This window comes from Triplophysa dalaica, chromosome 4 (assembly GCF_015846415.1).
Source record: "Triplophysa dalaica isolate WHDGS20190420 chromosome 4, ASM1584641v1, whole genome shotgun sequence".
Classification (NCBI taxonomy): domain Eukaryota; kingdom Metazoa; phylum Chordata; class Actinopteri; order Cypriniformes; family Nemacheilidae; genus Triplophysa; species Triplophysa dalaica.
Window position 1 is genome coordinate 6,055,806 of NC_079545.1, and position 20,039 is coordinate 6,075,844.

A 20,039-nucleotide genomic window follows, 5' to 3' on the forward strand; every position below is an offset into this window, starting at 1 on the left:
TATTTTTCTTGTTTTTTTGTATTTAATATCATTATAACATAAATGTATTTCACTTGGTAGTCCTTAATGTCACACATTAATGTAAAATATTAATGATAATATTTAATAGATTCATAATATTTAATAATTTAATAAAAATACTATATTAAAATACAGCAGCAACTACCATAATAGTTATTTATTATTTTTGTTATAATTATACATTTACTGAATATTATCCTTAGTTTCACATACTAATCTCGAATTGTAAGCCCTTTAACAGGTTAATTCAAGCAAGGGTTGCGGATCCATTTTGAGCTTTGAAATAAAGATCAAAACAAAGAAACTCATAACCAACATGGCAAATTGAGAAATAGAAACATATCAAAAGATCAAACAGGACAAGAACCAGATTAACCCAATAAAACGAATAACCAAGAACAAATGTATACATGGGATAACAAGCGGGCAAAAATTATTTACGCTGAACCAATACTCAAAGAAACGACAAAGAACTACAAAATGACATGGTGAGACAGGAAAACAAAGTAAAAGTCCACACAACACAGGAAAATCATCAACATATCAAAACAAAATATTTATTTCACAGTCCATCAGCATGGTTTGAGAGAACATCTCTTGATGTTTGTTTGCAGGGCAGCTGAGATCCTCTACTCTTTGACCATGGCCAACATTCAGAAGTATGACAAACCCACCAATTACCCTGCCGGTGATAACTACAAATTACTGACGGAAGCCAGACGCAACCTGGGTCTCTTTCAGCACCATGATGCCATCACAGGCACCGGCAAAGACTGGGTGGTTGTGGACTATGGAACCAGGTACAGCAAATTACTTGAAACAATCTATATAGTTAGTAAATTACCCTTTCTGTTGTTTAAATGTAACCCTGGACAACAAACCCTGTCTTAAGTAGCACGGGAACATTTTTAGTAATCGGCTAAAATACTTTGTGGGGTAAAAATTACAGATTTTTATTTATGCCCAAAATCATTACGACATTTAGAAAGATCATGTTCCATGAAGATATTTTATAAATTTACTACCATAAATGTATAAACGCTTTCTTTTTGTGAGTGGATGGACTGCTACAGTGCCTCAGATTAACAAATTCAAAGGTGACTTTATTAATATATAGCTTCTTTGCACCCTCAGATTCCAGCTTTGTAAACAGTTGTTGTTCCGCCAGATATTGTCCTATTCTAACAAACCATATGTCAATAGAAAGCTTATTTTTTTTCAGATAATGTAAAAATCAAAATTGACCCTTAAGGCTGGTTTCGTTGTCCAGGGTCTCAAATTTCCATCTTTTGTATTACCAGCCCAGAACAAAAGTTAAATATTAAACAATGCAACCCACATCCTCACTTTTTACGTACGTACGTTGTCTTTGGATAATGTAAAAAACAAATGATTTTTGCCACAGATTTTCAATAGAATAAATTCAATTTTTTGTTTATAAACAGGTTTAGGGCCACCAAACCATTCCAAAAATTTGTGTTAAACTGCTAGTAAAGTCATTAGTTCATCTGTAAATGTTGATAATGCTTTAACAAGGATTCAAGTCAGGCCTTGTAAAAGTTTTTCTGTTTATAGATGATAGTGATTTATTCAACGTCATAACTGTTTCTATATTTTTTAAAAGGTTGTTTCACTCCATTATGAATGTGAAGCGAATCATTGTGAGCTCAGCCCATTGGTTGGTGATCAAGGACAAACAAACATATAGCCATGATCCATCAAATCCCTTTCTTCAAATGGTGAGTGTTCTACACTGTATATCCACAAAGTGCTGATATTAGACCTAAATCTGGTGGTTCACATCTGAACAGATCCAATATTTTCTTACTCACCATTATAGGATGATGCTCAACCAGCTCAAGATGCCTTGCTTAGGAAAACCGTTCTTAAGATTCACGATAGGCCAAGGTAACTTTTTGTTTCTTTAAAGCTGTTTTGTTTGTTTTGTTTCAACATCACCTGTCACTGTTTTTGAGAATGGCTTCCTGGGGCCGGATTCACGAAACTCTTTTCACACCGTGTCTACCCTGGACACAACCGGCGTGATGCGACACGAAAATAGACATTGGAAACCCATTCGAAACCATTTCAATTTTTAATTGTGTCAACACTGGATGTGGCGGGGTCTCCGGTGTAGACACGGTGTTAAGACATAATATAAGATTGTTCTTAAGATAAATTATAGGAAGTTTGTAAGAATGTTCGTAAGTGCAATTCTCAAAAACTTCATCAAACGTTCACAAATATTCTTAATTTTTTTTTAAATCTAAATTTTTGTATTAAAAATAAAAATGATATTCTTTGTCGATGATTACACTCGCTTGCTCATGTGGTAACTGTATATGTTTATCCAGCCTGTATATAAAACCATGTGATGTGTTAAACGGCAATTACAATCGCAAGTTCGATAAAATGTTTGCAAGTGTTAAAATATTATACTTTTTGTAATTCCTTTTGTGTGTTACTATGCCATAATTCTTGTGACCCTCTGCGTTTCAAGTCACTTTGTCGCAGAATAAATGTAAAAAGCACTGAAAAGCAATAATAAAAGCTGAAATTAGAGAGCTAGACCTCATCATTATTATATCAATACAAATATTCCTTAATGGCAAGTGAACGTAAAAAATTCAAACCTTTTTAGAATTAAGACAACCGAGAGGCTGTCTTAATTTTAAGATGATATTTACAACAGCTTTTATATCGAGAATTTGGATTCTGCCTTATTATTTTCCTAGGATCAATCTTGAGAATTTTTTTTATACATAATATTCCTAACTTTTTCCATAAGAGTTGTAACTAGGGAGTTTTAAGGTCCTACTTTGGTTTATGGAGTGTCCAACAACAAGTTTATCTACATTCAAGGTGTAAAAACACTATTATTTCACTCTCAAATGATTCGTTCCGCGAATTTCCCTAATCCCCTCCTTTCCGCAAGCCTAGTCTGATGTGATTGGTCAGATGGTCTAGTCTGCTGTGATTGGTCTACCATGAATGAGGCTCACCAACTACAGTGTTTGGGGGAGAAGAGTGAAGTTTTCGCGGGCAGTCCTAGCAAAACGTAGTCAGGGACTAACCAGAGTCAACCCCCTTTTTCCAAGCCAATAACTTTATTCATTCACCTTCGGAACACAGCAACATTACACACTGCATGACATTAATTTTCATGATCTCATGTTATCTACTCTTTAAATTAGAATTTAAGAAAACATTTGGCAATTAAGAAGAAATTTCTTCTTAAGAGTGTTTCGTGCATTCGGCCCCTGGTGCTTATGCTAGTAGATTAACTAATAAAAGTGTTTTTATTTGTGGCTGCCAGGTTGGTTGTGGTTTATAACCCCACAGAACAGGCCAGGACATCTATGGTTACGCTGCATGTGAACACCCTTCATGTACGTGTACTTGATTCTCTTGGTGTTGTAGTTCCCGCTCAGGTCAGTGCACTATGGAACGATGCCACCAATGCTGCTACTGATGCATTCCAGGTGAGATATTGAAATATTGCATTGATGCACACTTATTGTTTACATCATCAGTGGTGGAAAATCAACAGATCTGACCATGAAAATATATCTATTAGTATATTTGTATTTAATTATTCAATTAGTATTCCTATAATACTACCCAATGTATTACTTCTTGAAAATACGTGTCGTAAAAACTAGGTGTTTTGTTTTTGTTTATGGTAATTGAATAAAAAATGAACAAAAAAAACGAATTTTAGTTGCCTGTCACCTTTTTGCATGACCTTGACATCTTCAAATGTATTGTTTTCTGCAGTTGTCATTTGTAGCTCATGCAGCTCCGCTGGGTCTTAGTGTGTACCATCTGACTGAAGGAATGGAGCAGAGGACTGAAGCTTCCAAATACACGTTTCCTCAGGAAGGCAGGGACATTTCAGTCAGCGGATTGGAGCATTTCAGACAGTCCTACCACCAGTATGCCTCTTCTGTTCGAATAGAAAATTCTCACCTGGAACTGTCCATCTCCACGGTCACTGGTCTTTTAGAGGTTAGAGCGTGTATTGCCACTATTAGGGTATTGTGGGGTAATCATTAATGAATGACTCTCTAACAACCAGAACATGTCTGTAAAATACAGAGAGTGAAGCTGAAGGAAGGTGGCTTAGAGCACCAGGTCAAGGTGGAGTTTGTGTGGTACGGCACCACCAACAAAAAAGACAAAAGTGGAGCTTACCTGTTTCTGCCTGACGGAGATGCAACGGTAAGATGTTGTAAATGAATCCAGGTGTGTAGATCTGTGCATTTTAGTTGCCTTGTTATCACTAGCACTCTCACGCAGCTCATACATGCAAAAAATGAATGTAATCAATAGTACATTTCTGTGACTACATAACTGTGTAACTCGGCTGGCAATGAACAGGTCTTACAAACTGTGCCCTGCCCACCTATGGCGTCTTCTTCATGACTGGCAAACGATAGAATACACGATTCAATGCGGCAGCGGCCTGAAATCATTCAAACTGATTGGTGAACCAATTCAGACCCTTCTAACATTAGTTGAATCAATTCTTTGAAAATAATTGACTTAAAAGAGTGATTCGTTTGCAAAAAGGACTCCATTCCTGAAATGCACTACATTTTGTTTAACGTGTTCAAATGAAGTAACCTTAGTAACCTCTCATCATTTACTTAGTCTCAAGTTGTTAAAATCTGTCAGATTTTTTTTGTTCTGATGAACATACACAACTAACACAACTAGGGATATCTGGGTGAAATATATGGAAAAAGGTTAAAAAGGCATTTAGCGTCTAGTCAGTGAAATCTAGCGCCAACTACGAATTGCAACCAACCGCTCACTCTCCCCTCCCGTTCGAAACACTACGACGGCTGACAGAACATGGCGAATTAAATGGAAGGGGACCCGCGGTCTATGTAGATAGAAATAGCTCATTCTTAGGTAATAAAAACATAACGCTTTATTTTGAAAGCTGTTTTTAAACCTCTGAAGACATAGTTATGTATATTATATTGGATTTCTGTCAATAGATCCTCCAAAAAATTACACACTGACTGGACCTTTAAGTAACCAGCTGAATACCTTTAATGGCGAATCTCCAGGGTTGCCAGGTCCAAGAAATATTTCCAGCCCCATGACCTCTCAAAACCTGCCTAAAAGGAATGAAAACTTGCTCAATTCAAAGTTTACAACTGCCAAATGATGTTTATATTGCTATAATTACTTATCTGAATGGTTTCCTAGGTATGGTATATATTTTTTTGTTCGGTTGAACACAAAAGTCTTTTGGGGGTCACCTTTTACCACCATTTTGTTCTGCTATGGTAGTCAGTGATGCCAAATAATTTTCAGTAGCTAACATTCTACCAAATATCTTTGTGTTCAACCGAACAAAGAAATGTTCAGAACAACTATAGGGTGAGTTATTCATAGCAGAAATTTTGCTTTAAAGAAGATCCCATGTGTGCTCGAGGCAACGTACGGAAATGGACGAGAAACGTGTTTTCTCTTCGTTAGACATGCAACTTGCTTAAGAAATAAGCATGGTTAAATTTATTGCATAATGTATAATGTGTGCAAGCATCTCAATGTTTACGTTTTTCTAGACATCCAGATAATGCGCTACTCAAACGTGATATTTGGCAGCCGGAAGACTCAACTGTTGTACACTCATAACTGATTTCTTTCATTTTGCAACGTGACATGCACCTGATGAAACATTGGAAAAACATTATCTGGATGCATTGTCTAATACCAACACTATATTTTTCTCGGTTGTTCCCCACACTTTTGAGAATGGGTCCGGTCCTCGGGTTGCCAGGTATTCATTCGGAGTATGAATACACATTAAGAAACTCAATTAATTAAAATGTATCTTTAGAAATTAAGCAAAGTTTTTGGCGGCCGCAGTACATTATGAAAGTAGCCCTAGGACCCGCAACCCGCGGCTTCATAATTTGTCCTGCAACGGCATTTTCAGAATAGCCCAATTGTGAGGGAAAACCGCAACACTGTTCATCTCAAACAATTTATTGAAACAAAAGCTAACCACAGTGGTGTGTATACCACAACAAAAAATGTCTACTTATTGCCTTTCTGGGATGCAGGGTTACAACAAATCAGACCTGTGCTGCTCATCCATAGGCACAATGACTGGATTAAAGATTACAGTGCATTTTAGCTGAATTTTGACATTTCACTTGAAAGTCGAATATCCCTAACTTTTTGTGAGTATAGTTTATTTGGAACAATGCCAAACCAAACCGTTGTTGTGCTTTGTAAAAAGTGCTTGCGTTCTGTTTTTCGAAGATTGTAGGAAAGCAAACGGTTCTGGGGCACTTTGACTACCAATTTTCCTTGCTATGGTAGTCAATGACAGCTGATTGGTTTCAAGCATTGTTCCAAATATTGTTCTCTGTGCTCATCAGAAAAAAGAAATCTATACAGATTTGTAACGACTCCAGGGTGAATAAATACTTTTTATTTTGGTGTGAACTGTCCCTTTAAGAAAATGTAATGGAGTTAATGTAATACGTTACTCCCCAGCTCTGATTATTATTGGATAATTCATGCGGAGGTCAACCTTACCATGAAATACTCACAATTGCCCCAGTTGCTCTCAATCGGGCCTGAACTCCTGCATAGTCAAATATTTTTCTGATGTCTGGACTATCATTAAGGGTTCAGGTAAAGAAATAAATGGTTCAATATTGGTAAAAATGACATTCTCTGATCATTTAAATTTCAATATATACATATTTCAAATAAATGAATAGCCATTTACAGTACATGATTGAGCTGTCAAAAATGTTGAAGCAGAACAGCAGAGCCGAGTGGCAGAACATTCACTTTAACTCACAAGTTCAAAGTGTGTCACTCCCTGATGCTCACTGACTACACTTACGAATGTATAACAGATGTTGGGTCAATGCTCATAACTTTGTGATATCCACTAGAAAACCTATGAAACCTCATACGAGGCAGACTCGCTCTTTCATCATAACATTAGGCAGTTTTGTCATGGAATCTATTTCTTTCTCTTTCTTTGCTAGCGATGCTCTGAGGGGATTTCGTTGAGCGTGATTGGATTTACATTGATTTTCTCTCCCTCTCTCGCACAGATTTACTCTTCCTCTCAGCCGACTATGATTCGAGTCACCAAAGGGCCAGTTTTTTCTGAAGTCACCACTACTTTTCCACACATCACACACACACTCAGACTCTACAACATTCAAGGTAAGAACGGAGGGTTGAGCAATAGGCACCTTTTACTTCTTTATGTATATTCAGCTGGTTACTGGCTGCTGGTATGACCAATCGATTCTTAAAGACACCATGTAAGATTCACCCGTCCCCTAATCAGACACTTCTTGAAGGCCTTCGTGTGGGATTCATTATGGTGTTTGAAAACCTTGACAGACAGCGCAACAGAACAAAACAAAACAGATTGCAGACAATCTGGAGGCATATTTTTAACCAGTCCCCCTGCCTGTTTAACACAGCAGTATGTTACGTATGTATGTGCTTGCTAAAGTAAGAAGAGGGATTCAACAGAATATTGAATTAATCAAATTAGATTGAATTAAAACGCGATTCATACGCAGCTGAAGGAAGAAAAGATTCAAAAGACGCATAGGGCCCTATCGTACACACAGTGTTTTTGCTAGTTTCAACCCGACGCGGTTTTCATTTTTCCGTCCTGCAACACGTTGTTTGAGGAGTGTTTAAAGTTGCCCTTAAAAACAATACCTGGAACGGAACAGTCCAATCAGGAACTCCATTCAATTTGGTCACACCGCAACCTAGAGGGAGACAGACTAAAGAGAGAGAAACAGAGAACCACTGGGCAAATTCAATGAACACATAACAGCCATATACCAAATTTAAACCTAGTCTAAAGTCAATGGCGCAATATGTTGTAGGTTATTTTAAGAGTGCGTTAGTAAATGCGCAAATAGGCGTGTGGAAAACGCCCATACATTCTGTTTATTACACACAGAGGGATGCGCAGCAGCACACAAACGTGACAAATATTAAAGCTAACGGATTACAATGTAAAAGATTATTATTGTGTACATAAAAATAAAAAAAATTGGCCGGTCCAGTAGATGGTCTGCTCACGCGTTTTCCCAATCTTTCCCATGAAAAAAGCGAATCCGCCATGGCGCGAATGCAACTGGCTCTTTAAGGGAATGAAAGATGAGGCCCTGATTGGTTTACTGCATGTTGTGCCCAAAACACACCCATTACACATTAAGAGAATAGGGGCAACCCATTTAGACCATTTATACCAGTCCTTAAACAAGCAAAAGTGGTTTCGGAAACACCCTAGGTGCACTTGCGCCCTGCACTTTAGACCATGCGCTTAGATCGTTCAAATAGAGCCCATAGACTCTTGGATCAGCAATCATTACAAATAACAATCAGCCTTTGTGGGACGGGGATATCAGATAGAATCCTGAAGTTCAAATGACATCCGGGCAGGACAATGGCTTGTGAGTTCTTCAGTGTAAGAGGGTATAACTGTGTCGATGAAGAGTATGACTGAGCATCATCTGATAAATTGGCCTTTCAAACACTTTTGTACAATAATTCGAAAAAGTTGGTGTCACATAATATGAAGTTCAACTCCAAGATGGCGTTTTATACTTGGCTGGTGTTCTTCTGTTATGATGAGCTTTATATTGATTTGCTGCCTGAATGAAGCTGTAAAATATGTGATGGGTAATCGGTGGGAAATGTCAGAGATGTTTTCAAATTAATAACTTCCCTTCTGTTTACACACGGGGAATGTGACAGGCCCACAAATGAGATTCTTGAGGGTTTACCAGTGGCTAATTGTGACATCTTCTGCTGTCATCGAGGTGTTTAGAGTTCTGAACCCCTGACGGAACGCCCACAGACCGCTCACTGTCCGTCTGAGGATATTGCCCACAGAAATTAAAGGGATAGTTTTCTATTCTTATTTCTACGCTCATTTTCTATTCTAATTCTGTTATCATTTGCTCATCCGCCCCCACGTGTCATTTCAAACCTGTATGACTTTCCTCCTTCTGCAGAACACGAAAGTTTCTATTATTGGTTAATGTAAATGTTGGTTATCAAACAACGGCGGCACCCATTGACTTGCATTGGTTTTGTGTCCATACAATAGAAGTGAATGGGTACTGGATTTTTTTTACATATCAGTCAGACAAGCACGTCCTGACTGAACAGCTGGTTTTATAGAAGGTTGAAAATGGCCCAGACCTTTGTGCTGAACATTTGTTTCTCCTGTTTGTTTTGCTTAAAGACGCAGTGGAGGAATGACAGTATTATAACCCCAAGAAACTTCCTTTCGGTTGACCCCCGGTGTAAAACCCTCAGCATTTTTCATTTTCAAGGATGATTTTTCGCATCGTTTCTATATGATTTGTATCTTTTAAAGAACAGAGGGAGTTTTATTTGAAGTTTTTATTCAAGCAATTTAAGGAATGAATCTTTGTTACAAAAGAAAAGCTCTAATGGAAAGTTAAAAGTAGAGCTATCTAAGGAAGTAAATGTAGATAAGCTAAATGAAAACAACGTTCATGTCTTTATCAAGAGCACCAGGGGGTAGAACGGTCTGTTTGTGACCCTTTCTGGGTTGGTTTGATAATGTGCATTAACGTTTTTTTGAAAGAATCACACAAAGGATTTCGGGGCTTTTAGCATGTTGCTAGCTGGTCGATTACCCTAGATATGGATAGGAGTATTTTTCAACAATTTTATCGTTTACTAAGCAGAAATTACACACCTGACAAACTACTACCACAAATAATGCCTACGGTAACCATTCCTCTATGTTCTCGCTCAGTACGTTGGAAATGTTTAAACCGGTCATTTTCTATTAAACAACCTTGTGTTCCTGGTTGTTGGTTAATGGTTTCCTTCATTTAATGACAGGAATTAGGACGACTTGTTCACAAAGGGTAATTATTCTAATACATTTTGTGTCTGAATAACCTTTCAGATTCTTTCACTGTAATTGGTCAATGTGAATTGCTCACATCCTCACGAGGTTTCCTTCACAGAATGCCATTGAGAATAAAAAACCCAAACAACTTCCTAAAGTAACAATGAAAAACAAATGAGGCACTGTTGGAAAACGTACAGTTTGGCAGTTTGTATGTGATTATGCACGCTTAATACCAAACAGTAAATGAGCTGCTGTTTTGTGAATTATCAGCCTAATGTTTATTATTTGTCTATGAGGACGTCTTTATAAGTGTCAACTCAGGACTTGGAGGAAACAGATGTTTAGAATTCTCTTCCTGTTCTTGCTCTTTCAGCATGTTTTTACCCTCTCCGTTTCCCTTCTCGTAGGTGTGGAGGGCCAGTCTGTGGAGATCTGTAACACTGTAGATATAAGGGGCGAAACCAACCGTGAAATTGCAATGAGGATAACATCAGATCTGAACAGCAAGGATCGATTCTTTACTGACCTCAATGGATACCAGGTAGAGGCTCAATATGTTTCTCCTCTTTAACGGTTACACACATTAAAGGACTCATTAAATGACCACTTTCAACAAGTTGGTGTGATTTATTAGGGTCTTCATGAAATGCCTGGAACATATTTTGCTTAAAAACACTCAATGGCGGTGTAAACAAAACCCTTCTTGTCTCGTCAAAAACAGCTCTGCTAATAGCTACCCATTTTAGTGAATGTCTCTTTAAATGATAATGAGTTACAGCGAACCCCACCCCCCTTCCGTCCAACGTGTCAACACAACACACGTGTAGTACTGCCATGCCAATGGTTTAGTTATAGTTTGTTTCCTGAACTCCTTTGCGGTTAGTATCGTTTTAAACGTCTCAAATCATTTTACACATATTACTTAGTGCGTGAAAACCCATCCACGTTTTTTAGATTTGTGCCCATGTTTAATTATATTTGCAATTTTTATGCGTGATGAGGTTTAACGTCCCTGACAATGACTGTAGTCGCTTTTAGCAACTTGTTAACAACTGCTCATTTTAATACGCGTGAAAGCTTAAAAAATTACGAGCGGGTTATTACGTGTTTTATATCGTATAATAAAACATGACAATTTTTAGTGGTTTTGTTAACTTTAGACTTTTTCAGGCATTTAGCCAAAACCTTTTCCATATAATCTACTGGGGGGTGATACCGGAACTTGGTACCAGGTATTGCATACAAAAAAATTACTTATCATAACTTTTGACTCTATGCCGCCATCTCTGTTTGAAACATAGCATTGCAGTTGACTAATTTGTTTGAAACTTTACTCATATAAAGATAACTGACGGCCGGTGATGTACTTGCTTAATATTTTTTTATTTTAATCCAAAAACATCATGTCTTAACGTTTTAATTCTATGATACAGGATTTTTCTCGCCATTAATTGCTTATTGCAGGCAATTTTTCCGTACTACTCATGCCCACATAAAGCAAAACAAATTGCTGCGGTCTGTTTAATATTAATTTGATAGATATGAGTATCTGGGCTAATTCTGGTTACTGACATATAATATTAGCAAAGAAGTCAGTTTATTTAAAGTGATTGTTTTGACAGTCTTGTCTGAGATTGGTTGATAGCACTCATAAGCCTAGTTGTTGTTTTTTGGAAAGCATAATGTAAATGTCAGTCTGTCATTTTTTTTTTCTTGACAAATAATTAATTATGGAAAGATTAGAGTGTGTTCTGCAGGGCTGACTAAAACAAATAAATGTCAATTCATATCATTAACTTTCACTTTTCTCTGACATGTTGTTATGTTAATGTAGCATTTCATTAGCCGGTAATGTCTTGCTGGCCTTAACCAGGATTAAGTGCTTTTCTTCGATCCAAACTAATTAAGTGACTTCACAAAACGAATGCCTCATGAATAAAAACTGTGGAATATCTGCGCCTTAAAACACACACACACACCCAAAGAAGCTCAATATTTTGCAGTGTTTTCACCTCACATGTGTCTCCACACTGTCATCAGGGCACCGAATGGGGGTATTTTAGTGGTTTTCCACCCCGCAGTGCTAAACATGCCTCGGGCTGTTTTTACAGGTGCAGCCGAGGAAAACCATGGCTAAGCTCCCCCTGCAGGCAAACTTCTTCCCCATGTCCAGCATGGTCTACCTGGAGGACTCCAGCTCCAGACTCTCTCTGCTCACCGCACAGTCACTGGGAGCGGCCAGCCTCAAGAGCGGTCAGAATTTGCATTCACATTCAACTTTTCTTTAAAGACGCCATGAAATCAAAATTCAGTTTGTGTGGCTTTTAGCCACATGTGATTTGGCTTTGATGCTATGTATGGGGCGGGGTCTACAAGTCTGAGACCACGTTGATCTGGATTCAGATGTAAATTAACACTAGAAAATAGGTTTAGGGAATTGAAAATGTGCAAAAATTTGAAGCTGTCACACTATTTCAAGGTCAACAATATAAACAAATGTAAGCAAATATGCGGCTGCATGTCAGTCTCTTAGGACAAAAGGTAATTTGTTGAAACGCGTGCAGTCCTCTGTATACCCAGGGCATTGGAGAGAATGGGCGTTGTAACTGTGTTTCCACGTTTTCTTTAGGAAAGTAAAAAAAAATGACTTACCTTAACTTTTTGCCATAAAGTATGATGAAAGGCATGAAATACATTAAAGATACCTGTTTGGCAACACTCTGGCTAGCACTCAGCATAACAGGTTGAAGAAGTCACCGCTGGTTCTTTGGAACACTTTCCCAAATTAAGATTAAGATTAATGATTAAGGAAATCGAAATCTAATTTTGATGCTCATTACCTCTGAAGAAGGTTTCAGACAAATGGGTCACAAATGCTAGACAAAATATATGTGTCTGTAGATATATCTGTGTTTGGTAGTGTAGTTCAGTCTAACGGGTGACATTAATACGTTAGCTCTGTGTCGTAAAGGGGTCATATGACACCGCTAAAACGAATATTATCGTTTGTTTTAGATGTAATGCAATGTGTATACAGGATTTAATGTTCAAAAACGCAGTATTTTCCACACACACGTGCATGTTTCTATATCCACTATGTGGATTTTTTCTAAAGCTCATCGCTATGAAAAGCGAGGTGTGTTATGATTGGCCAGTTAACCAGTGCGTAGGGATTGGTCGAATACTGCAAGCGTGGGACGGAAATGTAACGCCTCTTACCATTTTTGGAACATCAGGTTCAAAGGCAATTGTACTGATAGGTACGCCCACCTTACATGCGTAAACATTTGGCCGGTCTTAGTCAAATCATTCTACGAACTGATGTAGATTTGTGGGGGTGTGGTTACACGAGGCGTTTCAGGCAGGTCTGGGTGAGCATTCGCTTTTAGATAGAATGCAACTTTTGTTACGAAACTTTCATTTTTGCAATGTTACGTGTCTACTACATGCACGGGCATCTTATAACACATCAAAGACACAGAAAAACATGCCAAGTATTCGTGCCATATGACCCCTTTAATATAGAAATCAATTGATGTAAAAACTAGTTTCAGGCATGTCCATGTAAAATAGCGATTTGGGAAAGTGTATTCGATATGCTTCTGAAACTCCTGGATGTTTATTTCACAGGTCAGCTGGAGGTGATTATGGACCGCAGGCTGAATCAGGATGATAATCGAGGTTTAGGTCAGGGAGTGCTGGACAATAAGATCACTGCCAACTCCTTCCGCCTACTGCTGGAGAAGAGAAGCTCTGAGGAGGAGGTGAGCAGGATGGAGAAGTGATTAAACTACAGGAAAATTCAACACTTTAAAAAACAATCTAGGACTTTTGTGTTAATAGACAAATAAACTAATTGGTTGGGTTCTTTCAGTAGTGTGCAATGTAAGTGTAGTGCGCGGTATTTTAGCACCGAAACTGCATCCTGTTCAATAATCACCCAAAATACAAAATTTTAACTGCAAAAAGGCCTCCTTTCTATGTGGATTAACATGCATAGAAGATCCTATAAGGAATTACCTTTAGCTGTCTGCGCTATTTTTCAGATAACTGGCTAAAACATATCGACAGTTTAACTTTAACTCGCTTAAGAACATTTGCTTTCATCTTCTGGTTTGATGAAAGAAAACGGATCGATTCACGTTCCCCAGTAAAGCGTCTCGCGCAGAATGCAAGTCCACATTGCACAGCTAGACATATTTTCATCCGTGTGCTACTTCTATAAAGAACAGTGTGTGACTAGAAAGGAAAATGAGCTCAGTGTGCACCGCTGGTATCTAATACCCATTCTATGTCTGTCTTAGGCAAAGAAAGAGGAGACCGTGCCATACAGCTATCCATCTCTGCTGAGCCACATGTCTTCTATGTTTCTCAACCATCCTCTCATCTCCATGGCATCCAGTCTCGACTTGGTCGATGTGCCCTTGACCGTCTACAACCCTCTGAGCACCTCATTTCCCTGTGACGTTCATCTGGTTAACTTGCGTACAATCCAGTCGAAGGTATATTTCTCGGTCAAATAAAGAAAGAGGAAGCAGAAAGCTCATAATTAGGAAGCAGAGAACTGCTGGTTCAGTTCCTAGTAGCGCCATCCAGTATATTGACATTTTAATTGATGTTCCAGGGTCTGTTTTCCCCAAGCTGAGCAGTCATTTTTTTATACATGCTTAAACTGGGATTATAGGAGAGAGTTGTTCTCGCTGCTATAGATTGTAGGAGTATAGACCACTTTGCAAGATGTAAAAAGAAGCACATCTGGTTTCAGTTGTTATCTATTAATTTTTAAATGAAATCTTAAAGATATTTGTTTAACATTTTAAATTCTGTAGGTGGAGTTCTAGATCGCGCTGTAAAATAAGACATATTTGAGAACCCTCTGTCTGAACGCCCCCTAAAAGTGTATAACGGTATACTGTCATTTCACAATACCTGAGAGTTTTTCTGTTGTGTGTCTTTGAATATCCACCCAAGGACGCCAATTAGCAAATGGCAAAGAAACGCTTTTCTAAAACATAAATTACATTGAAGACATTTTTTGCACGATAAAAATGTGATGAATTTCGGTGGCGAGCGCTTTATGGTGTGTGCCGATTCATTTACTGTTCCTGTTAATGTAGGGCTCCAGGTTTCATTGAGGTGAGAGAGATTCGGCTGGGCTTGAGATGTCTGTTTAACTATATTCTCCTGTTTTACAGTTGATCATGAAATATGGGTGTATCTCACGAAAACTGTGGGTTTAAATGATTTTGGTGGTGGACATTTTTATTCACTTAAAAAATAACAGGTGTGTTCTTACAGTATTGTTCTAAAAAGTGTCTAAATTGTATTAATGCATAATATAATTTCTCATTCTTTATATATTTTACTTTGTGGTAACTCTACGATTTTTCATGAGATTCACCCATATAATTCCAATTGATAAGATCCAGATTTATGTGACCACACTATCAGAATAGCAACAGTCAAAAGTGACGTTTGAAAGTGTTGTGGAGGAGAGTATTGCTCCGTGATGGGAAACCTCACTGTGCGGAGCTGGGCTGCAGCTGATGGGTGAAAGGCAGCGCTCTATAATTGGCCCAGTGTGTGAGTGTCGAGAAGAAACAGTGTTGTGTTTATGTGGCCTTAGGCTCTGTCTCATTTCTCTCACAGGAGGAAGGGGGAGGTCCATCCGAGCAGGCTGCTTTGATACTGCACAGAAAAGGCTTTGACTGCGGCTTCTCCAATCGGAACACTGGCCTACTGTGTGCCTCCACACGTGGCAAGGTAAAGCAGGTCACGCGACGGCCCACACAGACACGCACGGCAACATTACACTTGGGCCTTTTCACTACGACTTTGTTTTGGAAAAACTTTGAGGCTATATTTAGACATTAGGCGTTTACGAACCATTCGATTTCAACATGAATTTTTATCACAGGGTTAACTTACATGGTGGAAAGAGAGAATTTACCAGGAGGCGAATTGTTCTCTTTAATATCGTCAATGTTCTTCCGAATAATGTTTTCCAGGAAATGGAAAAACACTGTACTTTTTAAATAATGTAATTCAGTGTCGTTATAGTTAAAAAGAAGTTTGTAATTCTTTGTATGGGTTAGGCATATGCAAAATCCAGTGACAAATCATTATTATTAGTCACCCTTTATGTTTATGACAAAATAGGGTTTCAGAAGGACAGCAGTGATATGCAGAATCAATGATATATTGTTGTCATTTCTATACAAACTTTCCACGCAAATTGCTCCAATAATTTTTTGTTTGCCGTTTCTTTTTTGGACAATTGTGTAAGCCAAATAATAATGCAACAATAATGCCCAACGTTACCAGTAACAGTGTCTGTGAATTTATCTTTAACATGTAAATGTACATAAAAGAGTACAAGCTATTCACTTTACGAATTAAATTCCTTATGGATGTTTCTAATATTTGTCCCAAAAAGTAAAAAAATTCTACATTTATGTTTATTCATGATGTTTTAAGTTTATCCTCCATATTATAGGTTTTATTTTTGACAAAAAGAATATCACCTTTGGTCAAATAATGTGATATATCAGAGGCAATAAACAAATACTAACTAAAAGTGAATAGCACCTTTTTTTTTTAAATCTGATATTTCAGAGGTAATAAATAAATATTAACCATTTGTATTTGCTGGCCGTGTTGCCTTTAAATGGGCTAAAGTAAAGATTTGTAAAGTATTTTACCGGAGGCTGTATTGATTAAAAAAACAAACAGTCGCTGGGAAACAACAACATGAACACCATAGAAGGGTTAAGGTATTTACAGCCTGTTGAATTACATGCCGAAACAAACTCCAATAAACCTTTCAGAGTGATGTTGTTTACAGATGAAATATCAAATTCCAAAGCCGTTACTGTAGCTCGTGTTTGAACATGCTGTCGTGTAGGATACGCTCTAATCAACATATTGTTTTGATGTGTGTAGATTCATTTCGAGAAGCTCCTGACAGACCTGAAGGTGAAAAGCATTATTCCCGCCTCGCTGTCTTTGATGCACACGCACAATAGCGAAGGAGACCCACAGGAGATCCACCTTAAACCTATGGAAATCAGGACTTACCGCCTGCAGCTCAGCTGAGCCACATTCTCTTTTGACTCTCCTCGCACAAGAGCCTCTAGGAGTTGTTGCCTTCAGACTAGATGAATGATCGTCAACAAAATCCTGAAGCTTCACAACAAAGTGCAATATCAAATGTTCACGAATCGCCAACCAGCTCTCTCAGGTTATCTGAAAATAACAGACCGTGAAAATCGTTATGAGATGACATCTTTTGCACTGGGAATGTATGAATCGCAGAGTTTCTTCCTTCTGTTACTTGAGTAAGAAAAAGGCTCGGCTTGTTCGATCAAATAGTAACATTTTCATTCCTGTATGAAAGGTGTTTTAAACAACTCGGTTTTAAGATTGATAGGAGTCTTGCCTTGATTTTTATTTCATTTCTTTGCCATTCCAAAGTTTTTACTCAGAATCGTGCCTTAGTCTCACAGGGTGGTGACTGTCATAATGGATGCGGTATAATAAGAAACGCTTTTGTTTTCAAACAGAAAAATCCAAACACGTTTTAGTTGTAATTTTCATAAGACCTATAAATATCTATAAAGAAACATTTGTGAAACTTAATTTTTTCAGATCTGTTACGTTTATTTAAGTGTACCTTGAATTACCAATGCAATTGACTGCAAGTTGCATGGATTTATTATAATTTAAATTGGTTGGGCAATTCAACTTTTAATTAAAAAATTAAGAAGATTTTATTTTATTTTAAATTCTATTTCACTGTTACCTATGTGATTTTTGTCTTTGTTTGTTTTACCAATATATGCATTATATATTGATAAGCTTTATACCTATATATATATATATATAGGCAGCCTGAAGGATTGTAAATTGGTTCCATAGAAACATAAATTCACCAAAGCTGGGTGGGTGATCGTGCAACTATGTCGGCTGAAGATTGTGTGCTGAAGTTATATTTAACATTATTGTCCCAGAGATGATAAATTAAATCTTCTCAGGGACTATAATCCAGAGATTATTGGATTATCCAGAGAAGAGATTAAATTCATATTGTAATATATAAAGCCATCCAAAATGTCGTTATTTATTTATTTCGAAAATGAATAAAACTAAGATGTTGAAAACGGTGGGTGCTTAATCAGAAAATAGTTTTTAAACTTCTTTTGATTGTGTTGAAGTTTAAGAGTTCAAATAGTCCTCTAGAAGCTAAATGTGTTATATACATACACAATAAATCTATGCAAATCTACATTTTTGTTTTATGCAATAATGATCTATTTTTTAGCCTGCATTTTTGAAGGATAATTACATATGCGGGATGTAAACCTTAAAAGTTAAGATGTGCAAAAGATTCTGATTTACTTTCCAATGTTCTTAGAACTTATCTTTGATAAAATATATAGGATATGAGTCTGCTGTTGTATGTTTTGTGTCATTCATTTTTTCATTCTGTGATCTTATTTTCAAAGCTAGGCTAATTTTGTTATATTCTGGGTGTCTTTTGTATATTTTTTGTCTTTTAATTGGTCAGTTGGATTGGTCGCCTGACTTGTGGTAATGAAGGATGATTATTGGTTGATTTGCTACTGTGATTTTTAGAATGTGAATTAAATTGAATCTGCATGTTTTTTCTTAATTAAATTTGACTGGTATGTTTAGTTGACTTGTCAGAAGTGATCACTGTATTCCAATTTATCTTTAAAATAAGCTGCTTAATTTACACTTCTTTTAAGACCAAATTAGTCTGTGACTGTATCAGGACTTTCAATTCTTTTCTACCCTGTGAAAACATTTCTTTATTTCTTGAAAAGTGTGGCAACTAAAGAATATGCATCTTTTTACAAGTGTTGCAGTAAAATCTTAGCCAATGAATGTTTGTTGAATCTTTAACTGGAATGTTATGGGGAAAATAAACATTGTTTATAAACTTTTTTTTGACTGATCAATATCCAAGCATAATGGTCAATATATAGTTTTGTGTCCTTTTTGACTTTGTCCATACATTTATGTGCAATATTTTCTTCTTTTCCTCCACATCTGTCTTCTCAATATCTGCCTCTTTTTTAATATATTTTTGCCACAAAAGAGTTAGAATAGAATTAGAATTCTTTGCAACATAATTACAAGACTGCAGTTCTTAATATTGATCTATAATTTGTTGGCGATGCTTGTTTGCTAATCTTTCATCTCTGATTGATTGATGTCAATGCAAAGAAATCCCAAATAGAATAAATCTGTTAGGCTGTATCTATCTATTACTAATGATCATTATGAATTCGAACAAAATCAAATGAATATCATGTTTTTCCATGTTGCACTGGTCCTGGGGGAAGTCAATGCTGAAAAAGAGTTAATGCAACAGATCCTCTGACTTGCCCATCACCGGGGTTGCGTGATCCTCTGATCTTCTCTGCAGTTCCACACACTTTTATGCCGTGGAAGGAAGATAATAACAGGGTGATGCTGCAGATCCTATTGATCATGTAGAGAATGAATTAAGATTCCATGTCTGACTACCTGGAATTCAGAGCAATTTATTGCAGTATTCCACCATATGAATGTTTAAAGGCACACTTCAGTGTTGTGTTTATAGTGAAATTGACTTTCCCTTGAGATGCCTCGTGAACTCATTACCGAATCACATCAATGTTTGCCTCAATATAGCTTTGAATATATGACTTGAGTTCTAATAATTCTCATGCATTATTAAGCTAGATGAGTGAAATCATAGTTTTTCAACACAAATCACCGACTGCTTTCTTTCTTTGTAAATAGACATTGTCTTTAAAGTAGTGGAAGTAGGGGTAAGACATAAATAGTCCTTAACCTTTTTTTATATAGCTTAGAGAAAATTGTTTTTATTTCACAACATGGGAAAATTACAATTATGCGGTGTTGGTAAAAAAGTAATTAATTAAGTTTCTAATTACATATTCAACGGTATAATTAGATTACGTTACAAATTACTCTCTCCAAAAAGTATTTTATTACTTCCTACATCAACCTTGATTAGTTAAAGGATTCAAAGATAGACATTAAATGACTCTTAATTCATTCAAATTAATGATAT

At 37.0% G+C, this 20,039-nt stretch overlaps 1 protein-coding gene across 1 annotated transcript in view; it reads left to right on the top strand.

Moving 5' to 3' along the window:
- Window positions 1-18,900, top strand: part of man2a1 (mannosidase, alpha, class 2A, member 1) — a 40,872-nt gene extending 21,972 nt beyond the window's left edge. Inside the window, exons 10-22 of the mRNA XM_056745203.1 lie at window positions 636-821; window positions 1,646-1,760; window positions 1,862-1,929; window positions 3,338-3,503; window positions 3,799-4,029; window positions 4,120-4,242; window positions 7,119-7,233; window positions 10,342-10,475; window positions 12,046-12,187; window positions 13,565-13,698; window positions 14,239-14,436; window positions 15,584-15,697; window positions 16,877-18,900. Of these exons, the coding sequence (XP_056601181.1) occupies window positions 636-821; window positions 1,646-1,760; window positions 1,862-1,929; window positions 3,338-3,503; window positions 3,799-4,029; window positions 4,120-4,242; window positions 7,119-7,233; window positions 10,342-10,475; window positions 12,046-12,187; window positions 13,565-13,698; window positions 14,239-14,436; window positions 15,584-15,697; window positions 16,877-17,029 (1,879 nt within the window). The 3' untranslated portion in view covers window positions 17,030-18,900. The remainder of the gene's footprint in view (window positions 1-635; window positions 822-1,645; window positions 1,761-1,861; window positions 1,930-3,337; window positions 3,504-3,798; window positions 4,030-4,119; window positions 4,243-7,118; window positions 7,234-10,341; window positions 10,476-12,045; window positions 12,188-13,564; window positions 13,699-14,238; window positions 14,437-15,583; window positions 15,698-16,876) is intronic.
- The last annotated feature ends 1,139 nt before the right edge of the window (window positions 18,901-20,039 follow it).